Here is a 26841-nt window from a genome sequence, read left to right on the forward strand (position 1 = left end):
ATAATGAACATGTTTGCAACACTCTCACCCCTGTTACTCCGAGCTCCACAGGTGTGAGCTGTTCAAATTGCCATGATTTAAAAACTCTGCTAAGATTTTTCTACCTATTAAAAACACCTATCTTTCTAGCACTACACTTCTTTTTTTCTTTCTATACACAATAGAAGAGAGCTATTAACACAAGGAAATTTTTTTAAAGTTGTTTTACTATCTGATTTTTTGGCAAAGAGACCTAAAAAAAAGATATCCACGCAAAACATTACCTCTCCACACATTTCTACTGAAAGAATCAAAACAGCTTTTCAAGCCAAATGCACAATAATTAACTTACAAACGTACAGCATATGAATGTTAATAGTAGCAGGTAGACTGCAACAATATCAGCATCTCAGTTTAATACCAACATATACACTGAAGTTCAAACCTGGCTGTAGCAATGGCCAGATAATATGCAAGTTACTACCTGTCCATATGACAGGCAGGTACTTATTGCAATTCCTGTTTTTTCAAGTCAGAGAGATTAACATACCATGCCTCTTGCCAGTTTGCTTCTGGCAGCTAAAGAAAAACATATGGAACAGATTATCATGAGTGCCCTCATGAGGCACATCCAGGAGAATGAGGAAATCAGGCCCAACCAGAATGTGTTTAGGAAAGGCAGGTCCTGCTTGAGCAACTTGCTCTCCTTTTATGACCAGGTGAGCCCCTCAGTGGATGAGGAAAAGGCTGTGGATGTTATCTACTCAGGCTTCAGTAAAGCCTTCAATACTGTGGCCCATGGCAACCTCCTGGAAATGCTGGCAGCCCACGGCTTGGACAGGCACACTTATCTCACAAAAAACTGTGTGGATAGGTGAGCCCAGGGAGTGGTGAATGGAGTTACATCCAGCTGGTGGCTGGTCATGAGTGAGGCTCCCCAGGGCTCGGTAGTGGGGCCAACCCTGTTCAATTTCCTTACTGATGATCTCAATGAGGGGACTGAATGCACTGTCAGTGAGTTGGCAGATGACACCAAGTTGGGTGGGAGCATTATCTATTGGAGGGATCTGGACAGGCTGGATTGATGGGCTGAGGCCGATGGTGTTCAACAAGGCCCAGGGCCAGGTCCTGCCCTTGGGTCACAACAACCTCAGGCAGTGCCACAGGCTGGGCCAGAGTGGCAGGAAAGTGCCCAGTGGAAAAGGGCCTGGGGGTGCTGGTGACAGCAGCTGAACATGAGCCAGGGTGTGCCCAGGTGGCCAAGAAGGCCAGTGGCACCCTGGCCTGGATCAGCAATGGTGTGGCCAGCAGGACCAGGGCAGGGATTGTACCCCTGTACTTGGCCCTGGTGAGGCCACACATATATTTGGTTGTAATAAATACATAAACTGTATGAGGAATTTATTTTCCAGTTAAAAATATATGAACACTCTAAGTATCACTGCATGTTCTACTGCAAGAACATTTAATCATGTACCAAGCTATGGCAATGCCCTTGAGTGCTCTGGGCAGTTCTGGGCCCCTCACTCCAAGAAAGACATTGAGGTGCTGGAGGGAGTCCAGAGAAGGGCAATGGAGCTGGGGAAGGGTCTGGAGCACAAGACCTGTGAGGAGCAGCTGAGGGAACTGGGGGTGTTTATCCCGCAGAAAAGGAGGCTCAGGGGTGACCTTATTGCTCTCTACGACTTTTGCCTGACAGAAGGCTGTAGCCAGGGGTCAGCCTCCTGTCTCGGGCAACTTGTGACACGACAAGAGGAAATGGGCTCAAGTTGTACCAACGGAGGTTCAGGTTGGACATCAGGAAGAATTTCTTCATGGAAAGGGCTGTTAAACTTTGGAACGGCCAGGGAAGTGGTGGAGTCACCATCCCTGGAACTGTTCACTAAACAACTGGATGTGGCACTTAGTGCTGTGGTTTAGTTGACATGGTGGTGTTGGTCATAGGTTATACTAAATGAACTCTGAGGTCTTTTTGATACCTTTATGATTCTATATCACTGCAAACAAACTTGGATTTTTCAAATATTAATGCTTTTATAATCTGCGATGAGCTCTTCAAAGTGCAATTGCTTTGCTATGTAATGTATCAGCCAGATTGAAAAGCTGTTTTGTCATTCCAGAATTACTGTCCTAGCAACTGGCAGTCTGCAGTGAAAGTTTTATTTCTGTACAAACATACATACACACAATTATTTTAGAACTATGTTTCTGTATTCTATAGTCTCTCCAGAAAGGAATACTCAGTGAGCTGTCAGTACTTGCTGTTCTTCTTGAAACAACGTTGCCACCACCTGGACAAACCTCTAAATGCCAGGTATTGCTGGGGTGTGAGAGTCTGTACCAGAAAAAAACCAAACACACACTTTCTCCATAGAATTATTTCCATAACCAAGATAATTAAATCTTCTAAAATTTGGTTTTCTATATATGAATCAATATTCAAATTCTGTGTTTCATTAGTATCTTAACATTAGACATGTAAAACTAAACTTTATTAGCTTTCCACCAACATTTGAAAAACTAACTTGAGAAACTACTTTTTATGCTCAGTAATATTATTTACCTGAAATTCTCAACAACCAGCTTACAAATGCTTCATACAATCACTATCAGTTTCTGCCTCTTCCTCAGACTTCATTCCTGTTAGCAAGGAAGCTAACATTCAGTCAAAAGAAAACCATAGCTTTTATCTCTGAAGATATGCTTTGAAAATTTGTTGTTTCTTCCACTCTCTACTATTCATTGTAAAGCATTACAGGAATGTTTCAGTCTAGTCTTCAATAAAAAACTGTATTTTATACAAGATTTTGAAGAAAAGTAGAAATTCTACTCTAAACCTCTGATGCACAGGAAGGTGACAGGCTACTATCCAAAACAGAAAACAAGGAGCTACTAAAGCTATCAGAGAAGATTCCTTTATTCTCAACAGAACATTAAATCTTTCTAACTTTCATTAAAAAGTGTACATACTTCCACTGAAGACTGAATTCAACTAGATATAGGACAACATATATATAATGCAACTGAATACTTAGTACTTTTCTTCATATAGAATTCTTCTTCATACATTTCTGGTTTGTCGAAAATTTAGTGCACAAGATACAGGCTTATGCAAATGTGAGTGGGCATTTCACCTGAAGAAAATGTTTCTCACAGAGGTCAGTGCTTCCTTCAATTATGAGCAACAAAATTTACAACTGAAACTTGGTAATGCCACATGTATTTCTCAATGGTATTTAATAAGAGTATTGAGAAATTTTAGCTTACCACTTTCCTTCTTAAAGCCCACAGCATCAGAAGTTTAGGCTGCATATGGCCCCTAATGCAGAGCTTGTGCAACATATAAAAACCTATGGAATACAGAAGGCTTTGCGCTTTTTCCAGCATTTCCTGATAAGCTGAAGGTCCAAATCAAGTCAAACCTGAGTATGCTGTTCCCATAAAGAGAACTTTAAAACTTAAGTCATGCTTTTAACACTCCTATATAATGTTTGAAATAAACTGACCTCCTGATGATGACCTACTGTTCTTATAAAAATTTGCATATGCTGGTACTTAACAATGCTCATTTAAACTCTTAATCATTGTAATAGATAAGAGTACAAATGAAGATATTGAAAAAGTTTAAATATAACCTGCTCATTAATCAGCCTTTTGAAGAAAAAACTATATACCAGATCTTAAGTATTTAGGGCCCCTTATCTTCCTGCATTTTTATAATAAATTGGTTATTAAGAGTCTTTATAAATTATTTTCAATGGAAATGGAATCAACTATTCCCAGCAAGATATATTTGGCTGTAATAAATGCATAAACTGCATGAGGAATTTGATTTTCAATTAAAAATATATGAACACTAAGTATCACTCCATGTTCTACTGCAAGAACAATTAATCATGTACCAAAGCTATGGCAATGCCAACAGTATGTTATGTAATAAGAAAAATAAATTACTTACATTGATAAATCTAGTCTATTTAGTGAAATACTTGTCCAAGATACTGAAATGAGTCATCAATTACTACAACTCAATCACCTATTCCCATCTTTTATCACAACCAACTGAAGAGATATCTCAGAGTTAATGAGTGATGCTGGACATTCCTCTCATTACAAGCTTGGTGTAGTTGTAATATTTTATCACTGTCATCACTTTAAGGTGATCTTGTAAAAACCCACGACTTACAGAAAGTCATTAAGTACAGAACCATCTTTACATTCAAATAAGCCCATCTCATTATGTTGTTGAAGGTCTAACCTGACTTTCAAGATCATAGTTTTTTCCCCCACCTGAAAATCAAAGCTCTTGATAAACATTAAACAATGTACCTTATCTCCAGTTTCATGTTTTCAGGAAATTAAATACTCTAATTTTGAATTCTCCCATATTCCTGTTGAGAGAACAGTTAATTTTTTAGGAACTTTTCACTCTATATTGGCACTTAGTTTCCATAACTCTTTTTCTATTTCTAGCTATTACTTTCTTTACTGAATCTAATGACTGCTCATTCTTATAGTCTAGGGACTTCGAACATTCACTTTCTCTCTTTCAAGAAAAATAAGACAACCAGACTGAAACAGCATTATTTTACATCTGTCTTCCCTTCCACTCCAAAATGCCAATCCTTTCTATATTCACCCAGGAGAATTACAACACTCTTGCAAACTCATGTATTTTTGCAATTACTCATTAGAACATTTTGAATGAAGGCAAAACACATGTTAAAATCAGCACTTGCATATCACTGACACTTCTTTAATCTCCACAATTATTCCCTTCATCCCAACAAAACCTGTTCAAGTTGCTGGCTCTTCTCCTAAGAACCTAATTACTCAGAGGCAGTCAAAATCAGGAATGCAAGGTAACTTTCCTATGATGACAAAGAGGTAAAGGTGGTCTCAGGGTACACTTGCTATATCTTGAGTTTGACCTGGACATCCAAGAGCTTAGGATACTGGTGAGACTACATCTACTGTAGTGACTTGAACCAAAGCAAGTGTGGTTTTGTAGATAATCCTGTGTTGTCTCTACTTACCATGTGCTGATTTGGATCTTGAAGTAGTTTTTGAGTGCATAACTTGCTTTTTTTAAGAAGAAATCCTCATTTATAAAAAATTTCAAAAAATAACAGCATATTAGGTACCATGGCAACATGAAAGCCATACCTGCAGCATATACCTAACAATTTTTTTACCCCTTTGACATTTACGAAGTCTGTATTGCAGATACTCGGTCCTGGAAAACAGACTAAATTTAACCTTAAGTAAACTCTCTGAATCACAGATGATGGAGGTGTAAAGAAACTCAACATCAACCACTTGTATACACTGACCTGCTCCTACTACTCCCTACTACCGACAAGGCCCCAGGTTCCAAGAGTGTCCTGGACGCTGGACTGAGTGTAGAAGAGCGCAACTCACAAGAGACAGAAAAAAAAGCCATGAATTCTTTGCATCACACTCTCCATTATTCTGTTCCAAACCCCTGCCAAAGACCAAGGCAGGCCAAAAGAAAGGTATCAGATGACTTTTGATTGAAGCAGAAGGTGGCAGAGATACTACTATTTACTCTCACCTCCAGCTTAAGGTGGGATGCTGGTCTGAAACAAAGTCCAGCCTGTCCTGATAGACCTACCCTGTCTAAGTGAAGAGAGAGAAAGCAAGACCTGTCTGGTTTATACTGTCTTTCTGCAATATTTGATTGATCCAGTCCAGTACAAAGGGATCAAGCCATCAGGCCCGGCACCGTGCTAGAGATACCCAGTCCTCCCTAAATCCATAAGGCAGACAGCAAAGCATGGTGCAGACACACTGCAGTGACCTTGCAACGAAACCTGCGCACAACAGCTCACTGGTTTCCTCTACAACTCATTTTCTTTCCACTGTTGTTCCCACCCTGCACTGGTCTCTATATGGTTAGGACACTGGGTGAGCTATGAATCATATACATGCTGCAGATCTTCCTAATGTACAACAAATATTGCTTGTTTTTAACACTTCAAAAGAGAGCATTGCTTTCTCAGCACTTTTACATTCCTAGTTTCTTTTAAAAACTGACCATCAGAAATTTTCTGTGTACATTTTAACTTCTATAGACCTTCCTCAATTTCTATTACCTTCACCACCCATATCTTTAAACTTCTTCACAAAGTTACTAAAGTCCACTAATGCCAGGTGTGACCCTGTTTGTACAGCACAGGATGCTATTCAAAAATGTTGTGAGAGACAGTTAGTTACCACCACCAAAGGCAGCAACCTTCTGTAATCACTTCACTACTGTCAGAATGAATTTTCTCCTCAGCCACAAGCCTGAGGGAGAATTGGAACTATCCTGCTCTGGAATAGATGAAACTTTGTATCATTTCTATATTGACACTGTAAGGATGGCCATCCACAGAAATAAAGGCACAAATTACAGTGGAAATGAATAACGAGTGTGTGGGGAAATTTAATGGACATAGAATCTCCTACATCCAAGTAACCCCAAACAACAAAGGTCAGGGAGAACTGTATCTTAAAACAATAGTGAACATTCACAAAGAAGTCCATTTTGTAAGGGAAGTGGATGATAGTCTGTCAGCTGGAAATGTAGGAAGCAAACGGGTATCCAAATTAAGAGGTCACAGATATGAAATTTGTAACAGCACAATACTTTGATACATGCTGTACGACAGTAAATTTGTCAGTTGTGTAGATCCATGTTCTCAGAACCCTTTAACCAATAAATTATATGCTTTCTTTTTAAATAAGTATGTCTTCATCCCAGCTGGTCCCCTAGTTGAATTGTATGGCAGTTTGACAGTGACTTGCCATGAAATACTCACAGCTACTTCCCATTTCCTCCTGCACAGTTTGGCCTGCAAATGTAATAAAAATGCTTTATTGTTCTTCATCCAAATGCCTCATAAAAACTTTTGAGTAGTTCTGCCTTCGACAGGCAGCCAGTGGATTCCCTGCATCTGACAGGGTAGCATTTCAGACTACTCCAAGAACAGTTGCTAGCCTCCTATGCATCTGCATAGCAAATTCATAACCCATATTCTTAAATTTTGCACACAAAAAGGTCTAAAAACCATTGAAGTTTGTCCAAGCAGAAAAAAAATTTGATACGAATGTAGCTTCTCAAACCAACAATTTCACATCAGTTTTCACTCACTACCTTGTGAATATACTTAGGAGACACTGCTTCTCAATTTTTCCAGCACTCATACCAGTTCATATGACTCACAGAGGTTTTTTTCTTTTGTGGTCACTAAAAACTTATTATTTAGCCCAGGTAATTTATTGCTGTACTTCCTGGTCTTCATCCACATTAAGGTAATTTGTACTTGTTCTTTTAACCACTGGAAGAGGTACAGCTATGAGATGTCCTATGTAAGTTTTCACTGATTCTTCCTAAGACATTCACAGAGTATTTCCTGTCTGTTTTCACAATTTTTTGAAGCCTGATGCTGTTTTCATTCTACTTATTTCCCTCTCTCCTTAATGACTGTTAAAACCCACACCTCATGGTCAAGTATGTCTAACAGTGAGTACCAGCAACTACTGCAACACAGGACAAATCAACAGAATAAAAAGCAACATTTGATCACTTTCATAAAAAGAAATCACCATCAATTTCCTGTTAGTGGAAGTCATGCTTCTTTCAGAGTTCTGTCATTCTGCTGATACTGAGGGATTAAGGGTTTTTTTAGATCAAGCTAAAGGACAGTGACAAATGTACAGAAAATAAGCAGAATTCTTACAAGTCGTATTTTCACAAAATCATAGCAGTAGTATTTCCCACATGAACTCTCCTGTTCTTTAATTACATAAAAAAAGAATAAGGGAGAAATTACCGACTATGAATAATCTGACACTCACTGACATAGAAGATGTCATCTTATTCCTCAGCATGTCAAATTTCAGATGATTTGTAAAAAGCCTTCTCTTAATTTGATGCCAAAGATGGAAGAGAAGAATGGGAAGAGTGAATTAAACATTAGGCCTTTGCCAGATTCCTTATTCTGCCTTTTAATACACATTTTTTCCCAGATAATATGCATTTGACTGGGTCAAACCAGAGGAATTAAAAAGCTTAAGGGTAAACTGTTAGAAAAAACTACGGTAAGTATGGTTAGGAATTATTAGACACTTTGTAGAAGTTCCAGCTTTTCTCTGTTTCAAGACATCTTGCAGAACCTTATGCCATTTAACTGTTTATCCACTTCATTCCCACTTCTGTGCCATTTCCAGCTTGCAATTTATTCTTCATCAGTCATTTTATTTTATTGTTTTATTGAAGTTTTCTACAGGAAGTAGAAAACTATTTTCAACATCAAATAAATGACTGTGAAAAGATAGCAGTGAGAAAGAAAATAGAGAAAAGAGAAGATCCCTCCCTTCTGGTGGCAGTAAAATATTGTGTCAGGACAAGCTGGTGGTGCAGAATTTTCAACATATCAAGTGAAAGTTAAGCAGAAGAATGAGAGAAAAAAACCTACTAACAGAGGAATACTGATAATTCAGCAGATCTGCATTGTGTGAGCTGTATAACTGAAACAGACTTCAGGCAAGAGCCTTAAGATTCACATAAGTACTGTTCTCACAGACTACAGCCAGAGCAGCAAGTGCGGAGCATTTAAGAGCCAGTCCTTCCTGTCAAAGCGAAATTGGAGCAACTTCAGCTGTGGAGTGTAATTCTCAGTAATCTTACAGTCCATCTGAAGAAAAACTGGGAAACACAAGGGCTGCCACAATGTGTTAGATACAACTATTTCAATTCTTTACTAACTTTAAAAGCCTCTTATACTGTGCTCCTGCAGAGTTCAATAGCTACATTGCACCTCTCCTGTCCTCCTACTGGCACTACACCTAAAGTTCCAAACACAGAGGTAAACCTTAAAGTTGCAGCAGTTGGTTTTCACTGTGAAAGGCATGCCAGCATAAATCCTAATATTGAGAAAAAACTACCACTATTTCTGACAGAAGTAATTTTTAGCTGTTTAATAGGGACTGACACTGCAGCAATCACACAGAAGAACTCTGACTGTAGTTTTCACTGTTTCTTGTTGCTAAAAGACAAAGCCTTTTGTACACTCCTCAATGTCACCATGAACCCCAACAGTGAGAAGAGCAGAAGTTGCAAGCAGGATCAAGAAACCTGGAAGCATATTAACTATAGCAGCACATTAACCCTGAGGAAAAACACACTACTGACAAAAGGACGTTCACAATTTCTTCCCAGATACTTGTCTGACACTTGCTTTAAGTCACTGCCAGTTGTTCAGGAAGTTGCACAGCAAAAGAGGTCAGGCCAACTGCTCTGAAGGGAAAATGACTCCAACTGACATTATGTGTTTCTAAAAAGAAGGTGTACTGGTCAAGTAACTATACAGTCTCAGACTTTCTGCTTCTCTTTGTATTCTGAAGAATACCAAGTAAAAATACCTCCACAGTCTCGGGATGCTCTAGCTGATGCAGTTATACAAAAGATGTGCAGTACAGCAAGCAGATAAACAAGCCTGTGCAGGGAGAGGAAAGAGGACTGTGAAACATTATAGCATGTGCATCTGGCCATCTTCAGGGAACCTGCCTTCCATTATTTATACATAGTGCAGCATATCCATAGAGAATAAAGGCATCCATAGACAGTAAGCGCATCCACACTCCTGGAATAAAGACAGAAACCTAGAAAAGTGTTTTTCTACAGGAGTGGGATAAATGTACATGTAAGAATTAATTTCACAGAATAACATCATCAGTTAGGTTGGAAAAGACCTCTGAGATCATCAAGTGCAACCTATGACCAACACCACCATGTCAACTAAACCACAGCACTAAGTGCCACATCCAGTTGTTTAGTGAACAGTTCCAGGGATGGTGACTCCACCACTTCCCTGGCCGTTCCAAAGTTTAACAGCCCTTTCCATGAAGAAATTCTTCCTGATGTCCAACCTGAACCTCCGTTGGTACAACTTGAGCCCATTTCCTCTTGTCGTGTCACAAGTTGCCCGAGACAGGAGGCTGACCCCTGGCTACAGCCTTCTGTCAGGCAAAAGTCGTAGAGAGCAATAAGGTCACCCCTGAGCCTCCTTTTCTGCGGGATAAACACCCCCAGCTCCCTCAGCTGCTCCTCACAGGTCTTGTGCTCCAGACCCTTCCCCAGCTCCACTGCCCTTCTCTGGACTCCAGCTTTTAAAAGCATATGCAGAAGCGCTCTGAATTACCAAGAACAGTAAATAATTACTGCCTGCCTACCAACTTAGTACAGGCTGCGCTCCGAAACCCTCCAGTGATTGGCTTTACGGTTATTATGGCATTAGCCTACTGAGAAACCCGCACGTGTTTCCCGATGCGCGGAACGGGCCCGCCCTCGACTCCCTCGGCAGAGGCACTTTCCTTCCCTTTACTGATCAAGCCACTATTTTTTATCAGCCGCTGTCCAGCCGCCCCGCCGGCTGCGGGTGAGGGGCCGCGCAGGAGGGCGGGGCGCGGCTCCCCCCGCGCCCGCCTGCAGCCGCCAGCGCGGCCCCCGTGCGTACCTGCCCGCCTCTCGTGCTTGGGCACCCGGTAGTACTTGTTGCCAAACTGGTCGGTGCCCACCAGCTCCTTGGTGGGCCCCACGAGGCGCTGCCGCAAAGCGCGGAGTGCCTGCCAGGCGCGGCTCATGCCGGGATCCCGACGGCAAGGCCTCCACCCACAGACACCGAGACGGTGACACGGGACACAGCGGACGCACCGCGCTTCGCCTCCGCCCCCGTCCCGCCTGAGGGCGCCCAGCGCCGCCCTGCCCCGCCCGATGCCGCCTATGGGCGTCGGGCGCGCCAGCAACGCTGGTTGCCATTGGCGCGCGCCGGCCCGCCCCGAGCCAATCCCGGCCGCGCCCGCGACAAGATGGCGGCGTGGCGCGGAACGGGCCGGGCGCTCTCGCCATGTTGGGGCTCATGGCTGCTCGCCAGGCCGGGCTGGACGACCCCGCGCGGCTGCGCCAGGCCGAGCGCACCCGGAGGTACCGGGGCCGGGGCGGGTGTCCCTGCGTGGGGAGGCCCTGGAGTGGCAGCCCCTGGCTCCGCCTTGCCGCCGAGCCTCATTTGGCCCGGCCCGCGGTGGGGCGGCCCGGGGCGGGGTGAGGGGCTGCACCGCCGCAGCCCGGCTGTCCGTGGGGGCCGGGGCGGAAGAGCCGGGCAGCCGCCCCAGCCGCTCTCCGTGCCCACCCGCCTCGGAGTGCCCCGTGGGGTTGTGGCGTGCGTGGGTCAGCAGCCCTGCTGTTTGTGTACGGTGTACTCCGCCCTGGGCGCAGTGCGCACAGCGCGGTCAGCTGTGCCTCACTCCCTGCAGCTCGGTGTTACTGCCCTTGCTGTGGGCGTGGTTCCTCCAGGGGGTTCAATCCTCGAGCGGCTGTGCTCCGCTTGTGAGGAAACAGGTGTTTGTAATGCTCATGAGCCCTCATCTGCTCCTCCTTCCTTTTCCCAAACCCGGCATTTTGGCAGGTTGAAGAAGAGTTAGATGCAGGGGGTTTATTAGCTTCCTAGCAGTTTTTGTGGGAAGTGGTGGCAACACAGACGGATTTGTTAGTACTCCTGCTAAAGGTTATGATGTGATGTTAGTTCAATATCAGAGAATTTACTTTGCAGCTGTATTTCAAGATAAATCCAATAAAGCCTACCTCCCGTTCAGTCACTCACACAATTCCATCAGGAGGATCTGTGTTGGCGACTTACGGCTTTATGGGGCTGTATCATCGTAGAAGAGATATTTAAAATTGAAATGAATTGTGGTTAATTCAGGAAGCTTCTTTCTGGGTGCATTTTGACAACAAAATTATGTCCCTCTGTGCCCTCAGCACTCATGTAGAATTCACTGTTGAGGATAGTAACACCCTGGACAGACTTAACCTTACTTGGATAATTGTCTGCTTAGCATTTCCCTTCCTAAACTTTTAAATTTTGACTTAAAAAAAAAAATCCGTAGTATTAAGTGGATTGTATTTATAGCTGCTTTTTAAAAGTTATATGTTTTAACACATTTCCACAGGGGGATTTCTTGTTTCCTAAAATTTCATCAGGAACTCAAAGGTTTTAAATTGGGTATCTTGTATATGTCAGAATTCTTATTCTAGGTGAATTCTTGTATAACTATATTAAACAAGTTTTGAGAGAGCTTAAATGACTTGCTGCTTTTATAGCATGTCTACAGACATGATGTTGGGGACCTGCCCATAGCAACCTAAGGTTCTCACATCAGGATTTTTTGCCCCTCAAGCTGAAGCAAGTAGGGACACTCTGCCTCACAGCTTTTCAGCTGCCTACTTAGTTACGTTTTTGTTGTGGTGGTGGTATTGTGGTTTGTACAAAGTGGTGCTGTAGAAAGCTCTGATGATCTTGTGACGCTAAATTTTATACTAGGTAATATGATTTAATGAAGCAGAATATCTCTTTTTTGACTATGTAATATTGGCATATTTAAAAATACAAGCTAAGAATTGCAGGTCAGAAAAGGTTGTCTTGGAAGTTTCGTCATTGAGGGTAGCCTAGTTTTTTTTTAAGGTTGCAGAAAATGTAGCATACAAACTTCGTTTCATTAAAGGAAATACTGTAAACTTGATAAACTAAATCTATTTGTCCACTAGGTGTCCGTAGTTCCAAGCAGGATGAAGCTTGAAAGGCTGCTACATGGTGAAGCTTCAAAGTAGCCAGTATTTGTTGTGATTACAAGGTTCTTAATTATTCTTTTTCTCAGTGCTGTCAAATTACATTCCAGGTTTTGCTTAATGTGTTGACCCCAAGAGCAGCTCCGCTTTTTCTTTGAGCCTGTTTTACGTATTTGTTTCTCTTACCTTCCAAACAACAAAGTATTTTTTCTGCCAACTTCACAAGACTTATTTCTATCACCGTATCATGTAGTTTTGCAAAAAAAAAAAAAAAAAAAAAAAGGCAAGGATGAGTTAAATGTAACTAGGTTTCAGCTGTTTAGAACTACATAGTAGCATTTGATAATTCTGTTCTTGTTCATCTCTCTTTCTTCCTTTTTTTGTGGGTAGGGTCCTAAGTTTGGAATTAAATAAAGATAGAGATGTGGAAAGAATACATGGAAGTGGTATTAACACCCTCGATATTGAGCCTGTTGAGGGAAGATAGTAAGTATATACTTTAGTTGGTAAAAGTGTACATAAGTAGTTCACTGTGTTGTGGTACTATGGATTTGTTTTCTTGTTGAACACACTATTACATTGAGCATATTGAGATTATGAGTGTTTAAACTTTTGTGTCTTATTAACACTTTCAGCATGTTATCTGGTGGATCAGATGGTGTTATTGTACTTTATGACCTTGAAAACTTGAGCAGGAAACCAAGTTACACATGTAAAGCACTTTTTACTGTTGGAAGGTAAGTACTCCAAAAGTCTTTTAACGAAGTATATACCCCTTGTGTGGCAAGAATTAAACCTGCAAATTAATGTCTGTTCTTATTTCTAGGATAAAAGGACTGTAGAAAATAGTGCCAGAAATCTTTGAAGGCTAGTCGCAAAGATTGTTTCTTAATTTGTCTACTCTAATAGTTACAATATATGTGCAGTGACTCTGATATTGTTTGAGCAAATCTATAGGAGTTTCAAAAGTTAAAATGAAGGACAACAATTGTACTCATATGGAAACTAAAGTTAGACAGTTTTACATTGCTGTAGACACCACAAAAAAAAGTCACACCTAGTACTCTAACTTCGTATTTTAACACTAGAAAAAGAAGACGTGGGGAAAAAAAAGAAAACCCAAACCTTCCTCTAGTTCATAATTTTTCACCTGTGCGTTTTCTTATTGTTTCATGTTGAAATTTGGTGCCTCTATGCCAGTAACTGAGAAAGACATTTTGGTACTGCTGTAGAAATATTCCATGTACTCCCCAAATATATATAATGCTTGTATTTGAGTAAATATACTTCTAAGCAGAAGAATTACTTGCATAATCCCGTTCATCTGTTCAGAAAAAAATCTAATACCTATTTGCAATTGTTTATTTTCCCTCTCTCTGTTTCCAGCTTTCCTAGTAGCTTTTTTTAGTTTATCAGGTGTTCAGCAGGTACAGAAGTGATTTATACAGAACTTCTTAAGAACACGTTTGAATGAAGACAAATATGTTACTGAAAAAATTGGATGTATTTTTCTAAAGAACAGGGTACCACCATGCTGTGTGTAATCTTTATAAAGAGTCAAAGTCTTTATTGATTTGTCAGGCTGTCCTTGCAGGCAATACAAATTTTTCTATTATAGACATTAAGTCTTCTAGCAAAAGCTGGTTTTTCCTTTATTTGGATAGTAGGGTTATCTAGTAGATTAGAACTTCATGTAAGACTCACAGTAAGAGATATTCTACTTTGTAAAAGTTTGGTAGCTGCATTTTCCCCTTATTTTTTCCCAGTCTACAAATTATTTGAAGTCTAAGAGTCAGAGTCCTCAGGAGTCAGATATACAACAGCAGAACAGATTTGTAACAATAAAAGGCCTTAACAATATCTAGGACCATAAGAAAGAAAAAGGCTAATAGAACATACATCACCACCAATGGACAGGAACAGAATCTACTGCTGCGTTTTGTAAGTGTTGATGGCTGGGCTTCTTGCACAAGCCTATTTTGAATTGTATTTAAGAACATATAGTGACTGTACGTCCCCAAATCTCAAAACTGAAATGAATTTCTGAAACAGATGCAGCAAATTGAAGAAATTCATGCTAAGAAGGTACAACATAAAAGCTGTCAAATCTGTGCTAAAATAATGGCATCATTAACTTCAATTAGGTCAGTAGAAATATTCCATCCTTGAAGATTCTGTTTAGGAGCATTGTTAGTTGGTAGTCTAGTTTTTGGCTAGGTGCTAATTTGCATAGATGCATCTTTTATTTCTTACCAGTTGAGGCATAAATTTTATTAGTAGAATTGGATTTTGTGTGACACTGCTCTAAATGACAGGCTTATGATTATTATTGCTTAAATTACCTTAGTAGGTTTCTTGCCTCAGTTATTTACTCCTAGTATTCTTCAAGCTTCCTAGTATGTTTCAAATACTTACTGTAGCTAATTAGCTACAGTTTATATATAGCTTCAGATATTTGGAATATTACTCAGAGTTCTTGACGTAATAAATGGATTTATACTTAAGAAACACTTTCCCTCTGACTGTCTGGTTCCTATCTCTGAAGGATATAGTAGTGCTGACATGTTGTGAAAGTTTGTCTGTCTTCCAAGTTTGCAGGGCAGAACATAGGTCTAGTCTCAAAGTTGCTTAAAGAATAAGTTCTGCTAGAGGCTCTTTAAAGGTGTTTCTGCATAGACCCTAAACTGGACTTGCTGATGATCCAATAGTTTAGAACACCAAAAGAGATAATTCCTACAGGTGGTAGGCTGTGATTTACCCTGTGTTTCTCATCTAGAATATAGGGCCACTCTTGCAGATTAAAAAAAAAAAAACAAAAACCTTTCCCTGTTTTCCTGGGAATCAGCACAGAGAGTTTTAACTGGTTTCATATGATTCATGTTGGCCTGTGACAAAAACTGGCATTTGAGAGTAATGAAACAGTACCAGTTTCTAGATAATATACATAATATACAGATAATCTTTAAGGTAGTCTCTACTACTCAAAACATGTCTAGGAAGAATGAATGACAATGCCCTTACTATCCACAGAATTAATTCTGTATTTGTCTTTGGCAGAAAAGGCTGGGATATTTTGAGAAATGGGTGAAAATACTTTAGATGGAATGAACTGGGAATACTGTGCATCCTGAGACATGAAACTAGGCTGAATGGCGTGTAGCCACTACTAAGTTTAGCCAGATCAAAGGTGATTCCTGCAGAGCTACTGAAGAGTTTTTTAGTTCATTCCTCATCCCTGTGGATTATGGTAGAACTGATTGTTCTGGTGCAGAGGTGAACACAGTCCAGTGCTGTGCGCTTACAGTTATTGTAACTGGATAATTAGTTCCATGGGTTTAGATTTTTCTGCACAGTGCATAGAAATCCCTCTCCAGGAGTAAGCTTGCTCTGAGTCAGGCTTGATTTCCTGGCTCTGCAGGTCATCAAGATTTTTAGCTTGATTTCTGCCATGGTTTAACCCCAGCCAGCAACCAAGTTCTGCACAGGTGCTTGCTCACTCCCCTACCAGTGGGATCAGGGAGAGAATCATAAGGGTAAAAGCTAGAAAACTCCTGGGTTGAGATAGTTTAATACGGAAAGCAAAAGCTGCAAACACAAGCAAAACAAGGACTTAATTCACCGCTTCAGCCATCTCCAGGAAAGCAGGGCCCCATCACACATAATGGTCTCTCGGGAAGACAAATGACATAATTCCAAACATGTCTCCCCCTTTTTCCTTCTTTCCCTCAGCTTTATATACTGAGCTTGATGTTACGTGGTCTGGAATATCCCTTTGGTCAGTTGGGGTCATCTGTCCCAGCTGTGTCTACTCCCAGGCACCCTCAGCCCCCTCACCAGCACGTCAGTATGAAAAGCAGAAAAGGCCTTGGCTCTGTGTAAGCCCTGCTTAGCAATAACAAAAGCATCTCTATGTTACCAGCTCTGTCCAGCACAAATCTAAAATGCATCCCATGGTAGGCACTGTGAAGAAAATTGTTTCTACTCTAGCCAAAACCAGCACACCTCCCTGAAGAATAAATGCATGAAATCTGTTGACTTTTAGCACTGTGCCAGAGTAACAGGCCATTCTAAGGTATGCCTCAGAGATGGAGGAGCAATGCAGAATCATTAAACTAAGCTCAAAAGTCACTCAATACCTCTTGCTTAGTATTGTCAGTGCTGGCTTCAGGTAACTCTCCTTAAAGGTGTCTTTTTGTTTGTAGCAACCCAAGTGACCAGAAAGGTTTATTAGCTCAGATTAAATCAGGTCTATAGATGTCATGTAGAAAGGGAAGATTTCCTCAACTCCTCGTGTTAGATTAGTCTGTCAGTGCCCTGGGAAAGCTAAGATCTTTGTGCCCAACCAGCCCCTCAGCACACTGTTACAGGGACCCTTCACTGAACAGTCCTGCTGGATCAGGGAGTGGTTCAATGGCCTTGTGCAGGGACACACACCAACAGCATAAGAGAGACACCTCAGTGGGGCTTCCCACTTTATTTGAGTATATTACCCACTGCCAGAGACTGCCAGTGTCCATGAAGGACTCACTAACTGTGGAATAACATTCTTTATTAATAAGAGAAAATTGTGACAGGTTAAGGTTGAAGGCCTGCCAGTCGATGTTTCTGACTGAAAACATGTTCAGACCAATATACAGACAGGATTTAATTCCTACTAAAGCGCGCATAGAGTAAGGTTCTTACCAACAGGTGTCCCTCTGGGGAAGAAGAGACGGATCACTGTGTTAACTGATCCCAGAAGTTATGATGGAATCTTCCTCAGCTTTTCACCATTCTTGACTTACTTCTATACTATTCCATTATGTTTAGTTGGAGCTTGAGTTACTGTACCTTTGCTACTGATTGGTGTAAAATTCTCTCCCTTTCCTCTTAAAGATACAGTCAATCAAAGGCAGAGTGCGTGCTCGATGAGGGTCAATCTTACCTTGGGGGTGGGTAACTTGGAATTAGCTCAGTTGATTAGAGCATGGTGCTAATAATGCCAGGGTTCTGGGTTTGATTCCTGTATCGGTTGTTCACTTAAGAGTTGGACTTGATGATCCTTATGTCTTCCAATTCAGAATATTCTGTGATTCTGAACTTTGGGATAGAGGTCCGTGTTAGTATTACAGTTAGATGATAATGAACCAAGTTCATCCAAGGTGGGTGATTTCACCACAGTTGCTGGTTCAGCAGCAAGACATCTTCTCCTATCTCCCTTGGTGGACAGGTGCTATGTGGTTTATCAGATAGAAAGTACCCCTCCCTGCACGGAGTTCAACAGTGCCTGGCCATGATGTCTTGTCTCCATCCCCCATTTCATGCTGCTTAGCAGGTGCTTGAGGTTGCAGATTGTGTGTATGGAGAATCATTGTGGAATAGCTTTCAGTCATGCTCACCACATTCCATCCAGAAGCAACTGCACTTGACCCTATAATTCCCGTATCATTATAACTTCTGTTAGGATGTCAATGTGACTTCTCAGTTTCCTCTAATTTTACCCCCAGCCATTTTTCCACATAATCCACCCATGACTAGTCACTCAAGCTTCACAATATCCAAATAGAATCTGAGAATGTTTCACACTTTTATGCAGTGTGGATCATCTAATATGTTTCTAGTGTGTGGTTATCTGGTATTAGTGGGGATAGCAAATAGGCGAATGGTTTCATAATCATCCAAACCTTAACATACAATATAAGTATTAGAACAAAAAGCAAAAGAGTTACCATCAACAAAACGACAACAGAGTGAAGCACTCTGTTGAGAATTCTGGTAGCTGTTAGTGACCATCCAAAAAGGGTGTCCCACCACTGGTGTTCTCCATCTTTCTTCACCTACTCCATCACATAATTTATTTCTTCCACATGATTATGGACAGCAAATGAAGCCTGTTGTCCAGATAGACTTCATTTTTCTGGATTTGTTTTCAACTAGCAGCTCAGGTCTTTGTGCTGTAACAATTTCTTTACCAGCATGAGGTTCATACCAATGGGAGTAAGCTGCAATCTTGAATCAGAGTATAATTAGATTCTAATATTTTAATAGGATACAATAGGAGCTGATTAACTAAAATTACGTTCCATAATGTTTGCAAAGTTATAGCACAATATTAGAGTGATTACTTGTATCTACAATAATGTTATCCACAAATTGAAAATCACAAGAGGGTCTCATACAAGCTCATCCTTTACCAATATACACAGTTTCCAAGTTTTCATTAGGATGAATCTCAAAATGAGAAATATATTGCTCGATGTCAAGACAAATGTCTTGGGTTTTGATGGTGTTACGTTCACAAATGTATCCTTGTTGCTCTCCTGCAATGCTCATGTTGGCATCAGTAGTCTCCCATTTATTTCCATCTTTTTAGGTCCATACTCTCTACTCCAGAGGATGAGTATAGTTCTATTGTGGTTTAATCCTAATGCAATGACTTGGGTATATATCATATAGTGAAGCATTATGTATTGTTAACACAAAAGCTGTGGCTGTGCTGCTGATGGGACCACAGGTAAAATTGACTAAGTACCAGCAGAACTGGAATTTCTTTTGAGATTCAGTTGTATTATCCCAAATTACCTCTCAAATTTCAATAGGTAATGGTTTCTTCACCTTCCCTTATGATTGTAGCTGTCATCAATTGCATCCACAGTTGAGCTTGGATAGAAGTAAGAGCTAAAGAAACATTGATTTGGACTATGCTAAGTGCATCTGTGATCAATTGATGGTCTTTTTCATTAACCCCCTCCCACTGAGGTAATATATCCATTTGAAACCATTGATTAGTTCCCAAAGCCAAAAAGGAAGATCAAGGTGTTTCAGTTTATTTAAGTCACTACTTACTGTAACTAGTTTTGTTCCTTAATAAATCAGAGTCTATGCCATTTAGAACTCCCCATCCTCTTCCCAGGATTTCAGTCACATCCCTCCTGGTTTGCCTGGAAGAAATGAGGGTTTGTTTATGCAAACATGCTGTCCATCCTGCATAAGAGGTTTTCAGGAGCAGTGAGCAAGCTGGTTGGATTGGAAACATTATTCTGCATCAACAGATCGTTGGGTTAAATAACATTTACTGTTGATCTGTATTCTTGACTAAGTAGGAACCAATGTTATAGGTGTGAGGAGGCAGTTTGATAGAAGGCTGAGGCTGAGTTGTTAAAAATGACACTTCAGCAATTTTGAATTGAAGGCCCTAGTTCAATCAAGAGTTCGGGTCTGTTCAAAGACAAATCACAAGTGTTGGATGGGATATTTTAAAGGTATGCCAACACTCATATTTAGAAGAACAAGTATATATGGTTTTTTCCCTTCAGCGTAAGTCACTACACTTTGACATAGCTTACAACAGTATGTAAGACTGTTGTCATGCATTTAGTTATTTTGAATTCAGCATCCTATTGGGATGATGTCTCCTTTAATTCCTTTCAGAGGTGGAAGGTGTTGATTTTCGTTCTCTTCTGTGATGACCCACTCCTTCCTATAAAAGGTAGTGTTATGCAATGCTGCTGTAGACAAATTTAGGCCAGGCATAGGTACATCCCGAAGTCATAGACTTGTATCCATGGCAGTACTGAAGATCTACATCTCTGTTTGCATGATCCCCTCCAATACTTACTGCTTGTTGAGGCCAGGACACTTGAGAGAACAATGCAGAGGTAAGAGCTGAAGCAAAGAATTCTCGTGAGCCCTTTTCTAGCTGCAGTTGAACTGTTTTGTCGTAAGTACTGCATTTAGCTGGAATGGAGTTAATTTTCTTCATAGTAGTTTGTATAGTACGATGTTTTGGACTTGTAACCAGTCTTGATAATGCACTGATGTTTTAATGGGTGCTGAACAGTGCTTGGTAGTGTCAAGGCATTCACCATTCATCACTTTGCCCCTTCAGGGGGTGGGCAATAGGCTGTGAGGAAACATAGCTGAAACATCTGACTCAGATTAACCGGAGACATATTGATATTCCATACCATAAAATGTCACGTGTAGCAGTTTAAGCCTATGGTGAGGGATTACCTTTGCATCGCTTCACTGGCTGGGTTTTTGTTTTGGTTTTTTTTTATTTTCCTGGGGGAGTAGGGTTTGTTTTGATTTGTTCCCTTTTATTTATTAAAAAATGTTTATCTCAATCCACAACTTTTCACACCTTTGCCACTTGAATGCTCTCTCTCATCCCATTGCAGAAGGTAGAGTGAGCAAACAGCTGGTTTTGGGCCCCTGAAGCTGGATCCATGTGAATCCAGCTCAGATAGGAGTGGTCTACCAGGTATTTGAGTGACATGTATTATTCGGACCCTGGTCAGTTGAGTCTGTATCCTGGAGCTGTCAAAATTGGCTCTGCTGTCTGTTCTTTGTACCACAGTTAATTATTAATTATATTGCATTCTGTAAATATCCACAGTTCAGTCAAACGTTTCCTATTGTTCTTCCTCTTTCATTTCTGAATGCAAATATAAGTTACTCTCAGTAACTTAGCCTACTGCTCTCTGGTGACTTTGGCAGACAGGGATTGCCAATAACTATGTAGTTGTAACTATTCACTAATACTAATGAATTTTTTGAACTGTATACATGATTGTATTTTTCAGTGGATCCATTTCTAAGAAGCATAAATGGTTTGTAGTATTAGGCCTTCACATTTAACATTAGATCTGTAAACATGGCAACTTAAACATTTCAAAAGACACTTTTTATGCTTCAGTCTCGAGTGTCTAGATACATGCTACGGTTACCATATTTTGAAAAGGTAATGATCTGTGGTTTCTTGAAATGAAGACTCTTCAAAGTAATTAGTATTAGTTGAATGAAAATCAAGCCAACAAAAGTATTGTTCTTGAAAACTTCAGGACAAATTTTAAAAAATGTTTATGTTTTCAACTTGTCAAATACCAAGACAACTGCAAGATGATTATCAAAACTCTAACCAGTTGGAATATTTTCCTTGATTTTAGGAGTCATCCTGATGTACATAAATTCAGTGTGGAGACAGTCCAGTGGTATCCTCATGACACAGGCATGTTTACATCCAGCTCATTTGATAAAACCTTGAAAATATGGGATACAAATACTTTACAAGTAAGAGAGAGTTTCTACAGCTTGCAGCCTTCTTTGTGTACATGTTATTCATTGCATATCTGAAGTTCTCCCAGAGCTGAACAGGACTATGCATCCAGAAGATGAAAACCAACCACCTGTTAGAACTTTGGGCGGAGCAGCAGGGTGGTGTGGTCCTGGCATTCGTGTACACACCTTGGTGTGTACTTGCCCATTTCTGAAGACCTGAATGTGTAAACCGTAGGAGAGCTTGGAACCCTTGGGACAGTTCCTTTCTGCTTTTGCTGTGAGGAAGAATAGAGCTAGTTGAATTTTTGCTGGGTAAACTTTCCAGCAAGGTCTAATCTGCAGTTCATTCGTGGGGTTTGTTGAGTCTAATGGCAGTGTGCAGCAAGGTGACTTATTTTGAGTAACCAGTGTCTAATAACCAGTGCTTTTGAAGTACTGGTCTTGGCATGCAGGATCCAGGTCCAGAATTCTGCTGTTTTAAGCACTATAGACACCATTTCTAAAAATCAGTAGAGAATGAGAGAAACCATTAAAAATATGCTAACCAATGTAACTGACATTAATAAACAGATTATTTATGAATTTATGCTGCTTTGACTGACTAATCCTCATATCTTCTGTTGAACTGTGAATTCATGACTGCAGTTTGTCCTGTTCCCTATGAATGTATTAATGAACTTACATTGATACTATTTGCTGTTTCAGGCATAGTGAAATAATTTTTTTTGAAAGGAGATATGTCATCCTAGGGACATAATAAAGGACAAAATTTTACCCCTTTTTTTTTTTGTTTCTTTCTTTTTTTTTTTTTTAATTGTGAGATATGAACCTATGCTTGCAGTTGCTAAATCTTCTCATAAACAATTAAGTATTATGTTTCCAGATAGTTCTGCAAGCATCCCTTGAAAGACATAGTGTACATGTAAAGGTTATTAATGACCTGTTCTGCCACCAAATGGTGTTTTTGAAAGTACAGATGACTCAGTTTTAAGAGATTTTTCATATACAGTATTTTAGAATGAGACAACAAAAGCGGTTTACCTGGAAGCAATTGTACTTATCAAAGTAAATATTAAAGTTTATTAAAGTAAATATGTTCCATTAATTTTAAATACTCATAAGGCAGATAGTTTTATGTGGAAGTGTTTTATTTTTTTTTGGAATTGAAAATAGTGTGTGGTATTTGTGAATGACAAGGGGCTCTAAACTTAGTTTTAAGTGCCTTCTTCCGGTTGACTCTATTTCCGTACTACAACCTTTTTGTTTACTTACTAGCTTTATTAATTTTTGATAACTGTAACAATTTCCATTCACACTTCTCATTAGCCAATTTTCTTGGTCTTTCTTTTGGGTTGTCTCTGAGCTCTGGTGTTGTCCTACTGTTGGAAACAGACTTACTTTGGGATGTTTGTGTGATCTGGTTTCTAACCAGGAGAGTTATTATTACTGTGTAAATAGTAGTAATTGCATTAGTCTTACTTGTAGCTGTTACTTGAAAAATAATGGTGAGCATTTACATTCTGCTAATATACTTGCATTGTCATTAATTTGATGTTTTTATTATCAGCCTGCAGATATATTTCACTTTGAGGGAACAGTCTATAGCCATCACATGTCTCCAGTTGCTACAAAGCATTGTTTAATAGCAGGTATGTATCTGTTTTAAAGATATAGATATAGATAGATAAGGTTTATAGTAATAAGTAATACTCACTTGGGTTTTTTCCCCTGCTCTGTCTTATTTTTACATAAATCAAGTCTTCATAAGATGTAAGTTCGCTGATAAAAGAAAACATTATCCATTAGTTGGATGATGTCAGTGAGAGTATCGTATTTGTTCTTCTGAAATAATGCATCAATAATTCTCCTTACTGATAAAATTCTTAGCTATAATTAGATTCTTTCATTGCATAAGTTAGCATTTAAAGGTTATTAAATCCAAATATAGTAAATTGTATAAATAGATCTGTGTATTGCTTACATGTACGCAGTTTAACTGTGTTTAGCAAAAAAATATTGGAGAAGGTATTTTTAAGTTTCCTAAGTATGGTCCTGTCTACCTCCAGTTTCTAAATTTTGTTTGTTACATGGTAAATTTGTTTGATCTAAAAATGCAAATCTATTAATAGAAGCACTGCTCTGACTGAATGAGCAGTTATGCAGCTAGCAATTTTCTTCTATTTTTTTGTCATTGCTAAGATTTTTTTGTTGTTGTTCTCTCAAATGCAGGGGAGTTCTTTAGCTGTCTTTGTTTCTCTTGTTACAGTTGGTACCAAAAGCCCTAAAGTACAGCTCTGTGACTTGAAGTCTGGATCCAGTTCTCACATTCTGCAGGGTACTTTTTAGTCTGAAACATAAATGTTAAACAATAACTACTTTGAGTAAAAACAAATCCAGTAAAGAAACACTGTATACAATGTATTCTTTGTCAATAACGTGACTAATTTATTTATAGCCAGTTGTGAAAGTTACACAGTGGCAAAAGGTTCTTCTGGATGTTTTTCTAGTGCTAATGAATTGCAGAATACAAACATTAATCAATGAGCAGTTACTACAGATGTTTGAGCATTTTCGTGATCTAATCAATACTGATTACTATTTATTACATGGTTAAGTGTAGTCATTGGTTTGGGGGGTTATGGAGTGCCATTTAAAAAAAAAAGACTGAGTAAAACAACAGAAACTCCCTACCACCCCCCAGAACAGAAACCCCCTACCAAAACAAAAAGAAAACTTCACTTTTTTTAACAAAATATCCCATGGAGGTGTTTGAATGGATTTGTTTAGAAGTTTCTGATTTCTGTAGAACAAGTTTTCTATAAAAGGATGTTCTCAAATCCTTTGCATTTTCCTAATTTATTTAAATATAAGGTTTTATTGTTCCATAATACATTACTTTTGGCACTTAATGAGAATTTGCCTTTGGTGTTTCTTTTCTAATGTGTACTTTTTGGTGTGTTGGTATATGCTCAAGTAAAAGCAATTATGCTCAAGAGAAGACAATTAGGAGGCAAATCTTGATGCTTCAAACCAGCTGAGTAAGAGCAGAGGCAGATCTGATCTGGAAATTGTAGAGAAACATTAGGTCAGACACAGTAATGTGCAAATGCAGCTTTATTTCTTCACTGGCCAGCTAAGTGTAAGAGGAGCCTTGGTGATTTTTATTTTTGTGATGCAGAGCTTATGCCATTAAACTCTTATGAACTGAATAAGCTACAACAGGCATCTCATATTCTGTTTCTAGAACCAAGAGCTCCAGAGAGGGCAATGACAAAAACAGTTCTTTAAAGATGCTGTTTTGTTTCATCAGGGCTTCTTAATTTTAGCACAAGAGTTAATGCTTTCCAGGCACAAGCTCTGTTGTGTCTTTGTACACAGCCTGTAGTAGCCTGTTACCTCAAGTACAGTATTGGAGGAATAAGTGGAAGGAGAATATGTTATTGATTTAGCATAATCTAGTAATTCTTTGCGGAACTGAAGCCATCAGTAGTGTCTTGACCATATGTAGTGGTTTGGTCCAAAATACTCATTACTGTTTACCTTCTGTGAGATAAGAATTAGGAGAAACACAAAGCAGGCACCAAACTTGAAAGAATATAAAGAAGTTTATTAACAGACCTAAAAGAAGAAAAAAAAATTATACCATACCTTCAGAACTCCCCCCCTCCCCCCACCTTCCTCCCTTCTCCCACTGACAATGTGAAAAGACAACCCTTAAATGTTCAGTCTGTTTACCACTTCCATAATAACCTTGTTCAGTCCATTTAGAAAGAGAAGTCTCTTCTTGCTCATGCTATGAAAACATTATCACAACGAGACAGCCGCCCACTTCCAAATATTGTTCAGTCCATTTAGGAAGAGGTCTCTCTGCTCGCATGTGAGTCCCTTCCCCCGACTTGCAGCTTTTCCTGCAACTGCTTTCGAGGGTCCACTCTTGAAGGTTTTTGGGGTGCAATTTTGAGGTTGAGCCGTTCAGAAACAAAAGTTCTCTTCACCCATCTCTGGGAGCGTTTCATGTCTGAGAACAGAGGCCCTTCTCCTCCCCTGGGAGCAAAGGGTCTTCCTCATCTTCATCGTTAGGACTGTCTCTGGGAGCGTCTCTAGGAATTGAGGTTTTCTCCTTTCCCTTTTGGAGCAAAAGTCCTCATCGCTTCCATCTCTCCCTGTCCAAACTTCTCATGAAATTACAGCTGCGTCAGCATCTGCCTATCTCAGCGCAGGTGCTTTTGCTTACGAGTTGAACACTCCACCCCCCATATCTTCATGAAATTACAACAGGATACTCTGATATATCATAGCTTCACAACAGAATTTCAGCTTTAAGCATCTCCTCTTTCTCTTCCCTCAGGTTTTCAGCTCTTCACAGCAATAAAAGGGTTAATCTCACCTCGGCCTTGCAGCTGGAATGTGGCTTATCGCAGTGGAGAGGGGGGAGAGCTGATCGGGCTGCCCACAGCAGGGCTGTTGGGGGGGGTTCCATGGGTGGAACAGGGCCCATCGGCTCCAGGATGGCCGTGGCCCGGCCCGGCCTGGCCCGAGCAGGGCCTGGGCCGGGCCCGCTGGCCCCCACATGGGACTGCAGCCACCTGTCCCAGCACCAGAAACAAGAGAGAGCTGTGGGGGGTTTGTCTATTCTTAAGCGTGTATCACAGAGGCGGTCACAATTTTAAGTGGCTTAAAGAATTGTCCATATTCAAACTGGCCAGCTGATAGGTTCTGTCAGGTCATGGGGGGAAGCTGCAAGAAGAACATCACTTCCGAGACTCAGCTTGCTAACCTATGACTCCATACATATGAATATTTTCACACAGGCTAACTCTAGCAGCCGAAGTGGAGGTAAATGCATGGCTGTAGTTTAATTAATGGATCCCAGTAAATCTGTCTGCCCTGAGCCTTCCAAGTGTATCCTGTAATACCTGTATCTTGGAGATTTTTCCTATTATACTGGTCATCAGAGTCCTTTGATTAATTCGGGTAACGGGAAAGCACCTGTTAGAAGGTGCATGAGGAACAAGATGGTTCACACCGCCTCTAAACTGCATTAGCAAAAATGTATTTGTATGATTTAGTTTGTTTTCCAACAATGTGCTTCTCTTATTACATGAAACATGATTGAAGTCTTTCCATTTAGGACATCTTACCCTTCCCATTGTCTGTATTTATTTAACATTACTTTCCAAGTTTTAAATTGT

At 40.1% G+C, this 26841-nt stretch overlaps 2 protein-coding genes across 4 annotated transcripts in view; one reads left to right on the top strand and one right to left on the bottom strand.

The window, feature by feature from the left end:
• The window catches only part of NDUFAF2 (NADH:ubiquinone oxidoreductase complex assembly factor 2), a 64038-nt gene extending 53298 nt beyond the window's left edge, over positions 1-10740 (bottom strand). Inside the window, exon 1 of the mRNA XM_039567803.1 lies at positions 10503-10740. Within this exon, the coding sequence (XP_039423737.1) occupies positions 10503-10629 (127 nt within the window). The 5' untranslated portion in view covers positions 10630-10740. The remainder of the gene's footprint in view (positions 1-10502) is intronic.
• Positions 10741-10826: 86 nt separating this feature from the next.
• The window catches only part of ERCC8 (ERCC excision repair 8, CSA ubiquitin ligase complex subunit), a 33700-nt gene continuing 17685 nt past the window's right edge, over positions 10827-26841 (top strand). Inside the window, exons 1-6 of one of the 3 annotated variants that reach the window (XM_039567801.1) lie at positions 10827-10969; positions 13001-13096; positions 13246-13347; positions 21538-21661; positions 23217-23298; positions 23916-23984. In XM_039567801.1, the coding sequence (XP_039423735.1) occupies positions 10893-10969; positions 13001-13096; positions 13246-13347; positions 21538-21661; positions 23217-23298; positions 23916-23984 (550 nt within the window). In that variant the 5' untranslated portion in view covers positions 10827-10892. The remainder of the gene's footprint in view (positions 10970-13000; positions 13097-13245; positions 13348-21537; positions 21662-23216; positions 23299-23915; positions 23985-26841) is intronic. The other 2 variants (XM_039567800.1, XM_039567802.1) reach the window with 2 other exon arrangements.

The sequence above is a fragment of the Corvus cornix genome, chromosome Z (assembly GCF_000738735.6).
Source record: "Corvus cornix cornix isolate S_Up_H32 chromosome Z, ASM73873v5, whole genome shotgun sequence".
Lineage (NCBI taxonomy): Eukaryota > Metazoa > Chordata > Aves > Passeriformes > Corvidae > Corvus > Corvus cornix.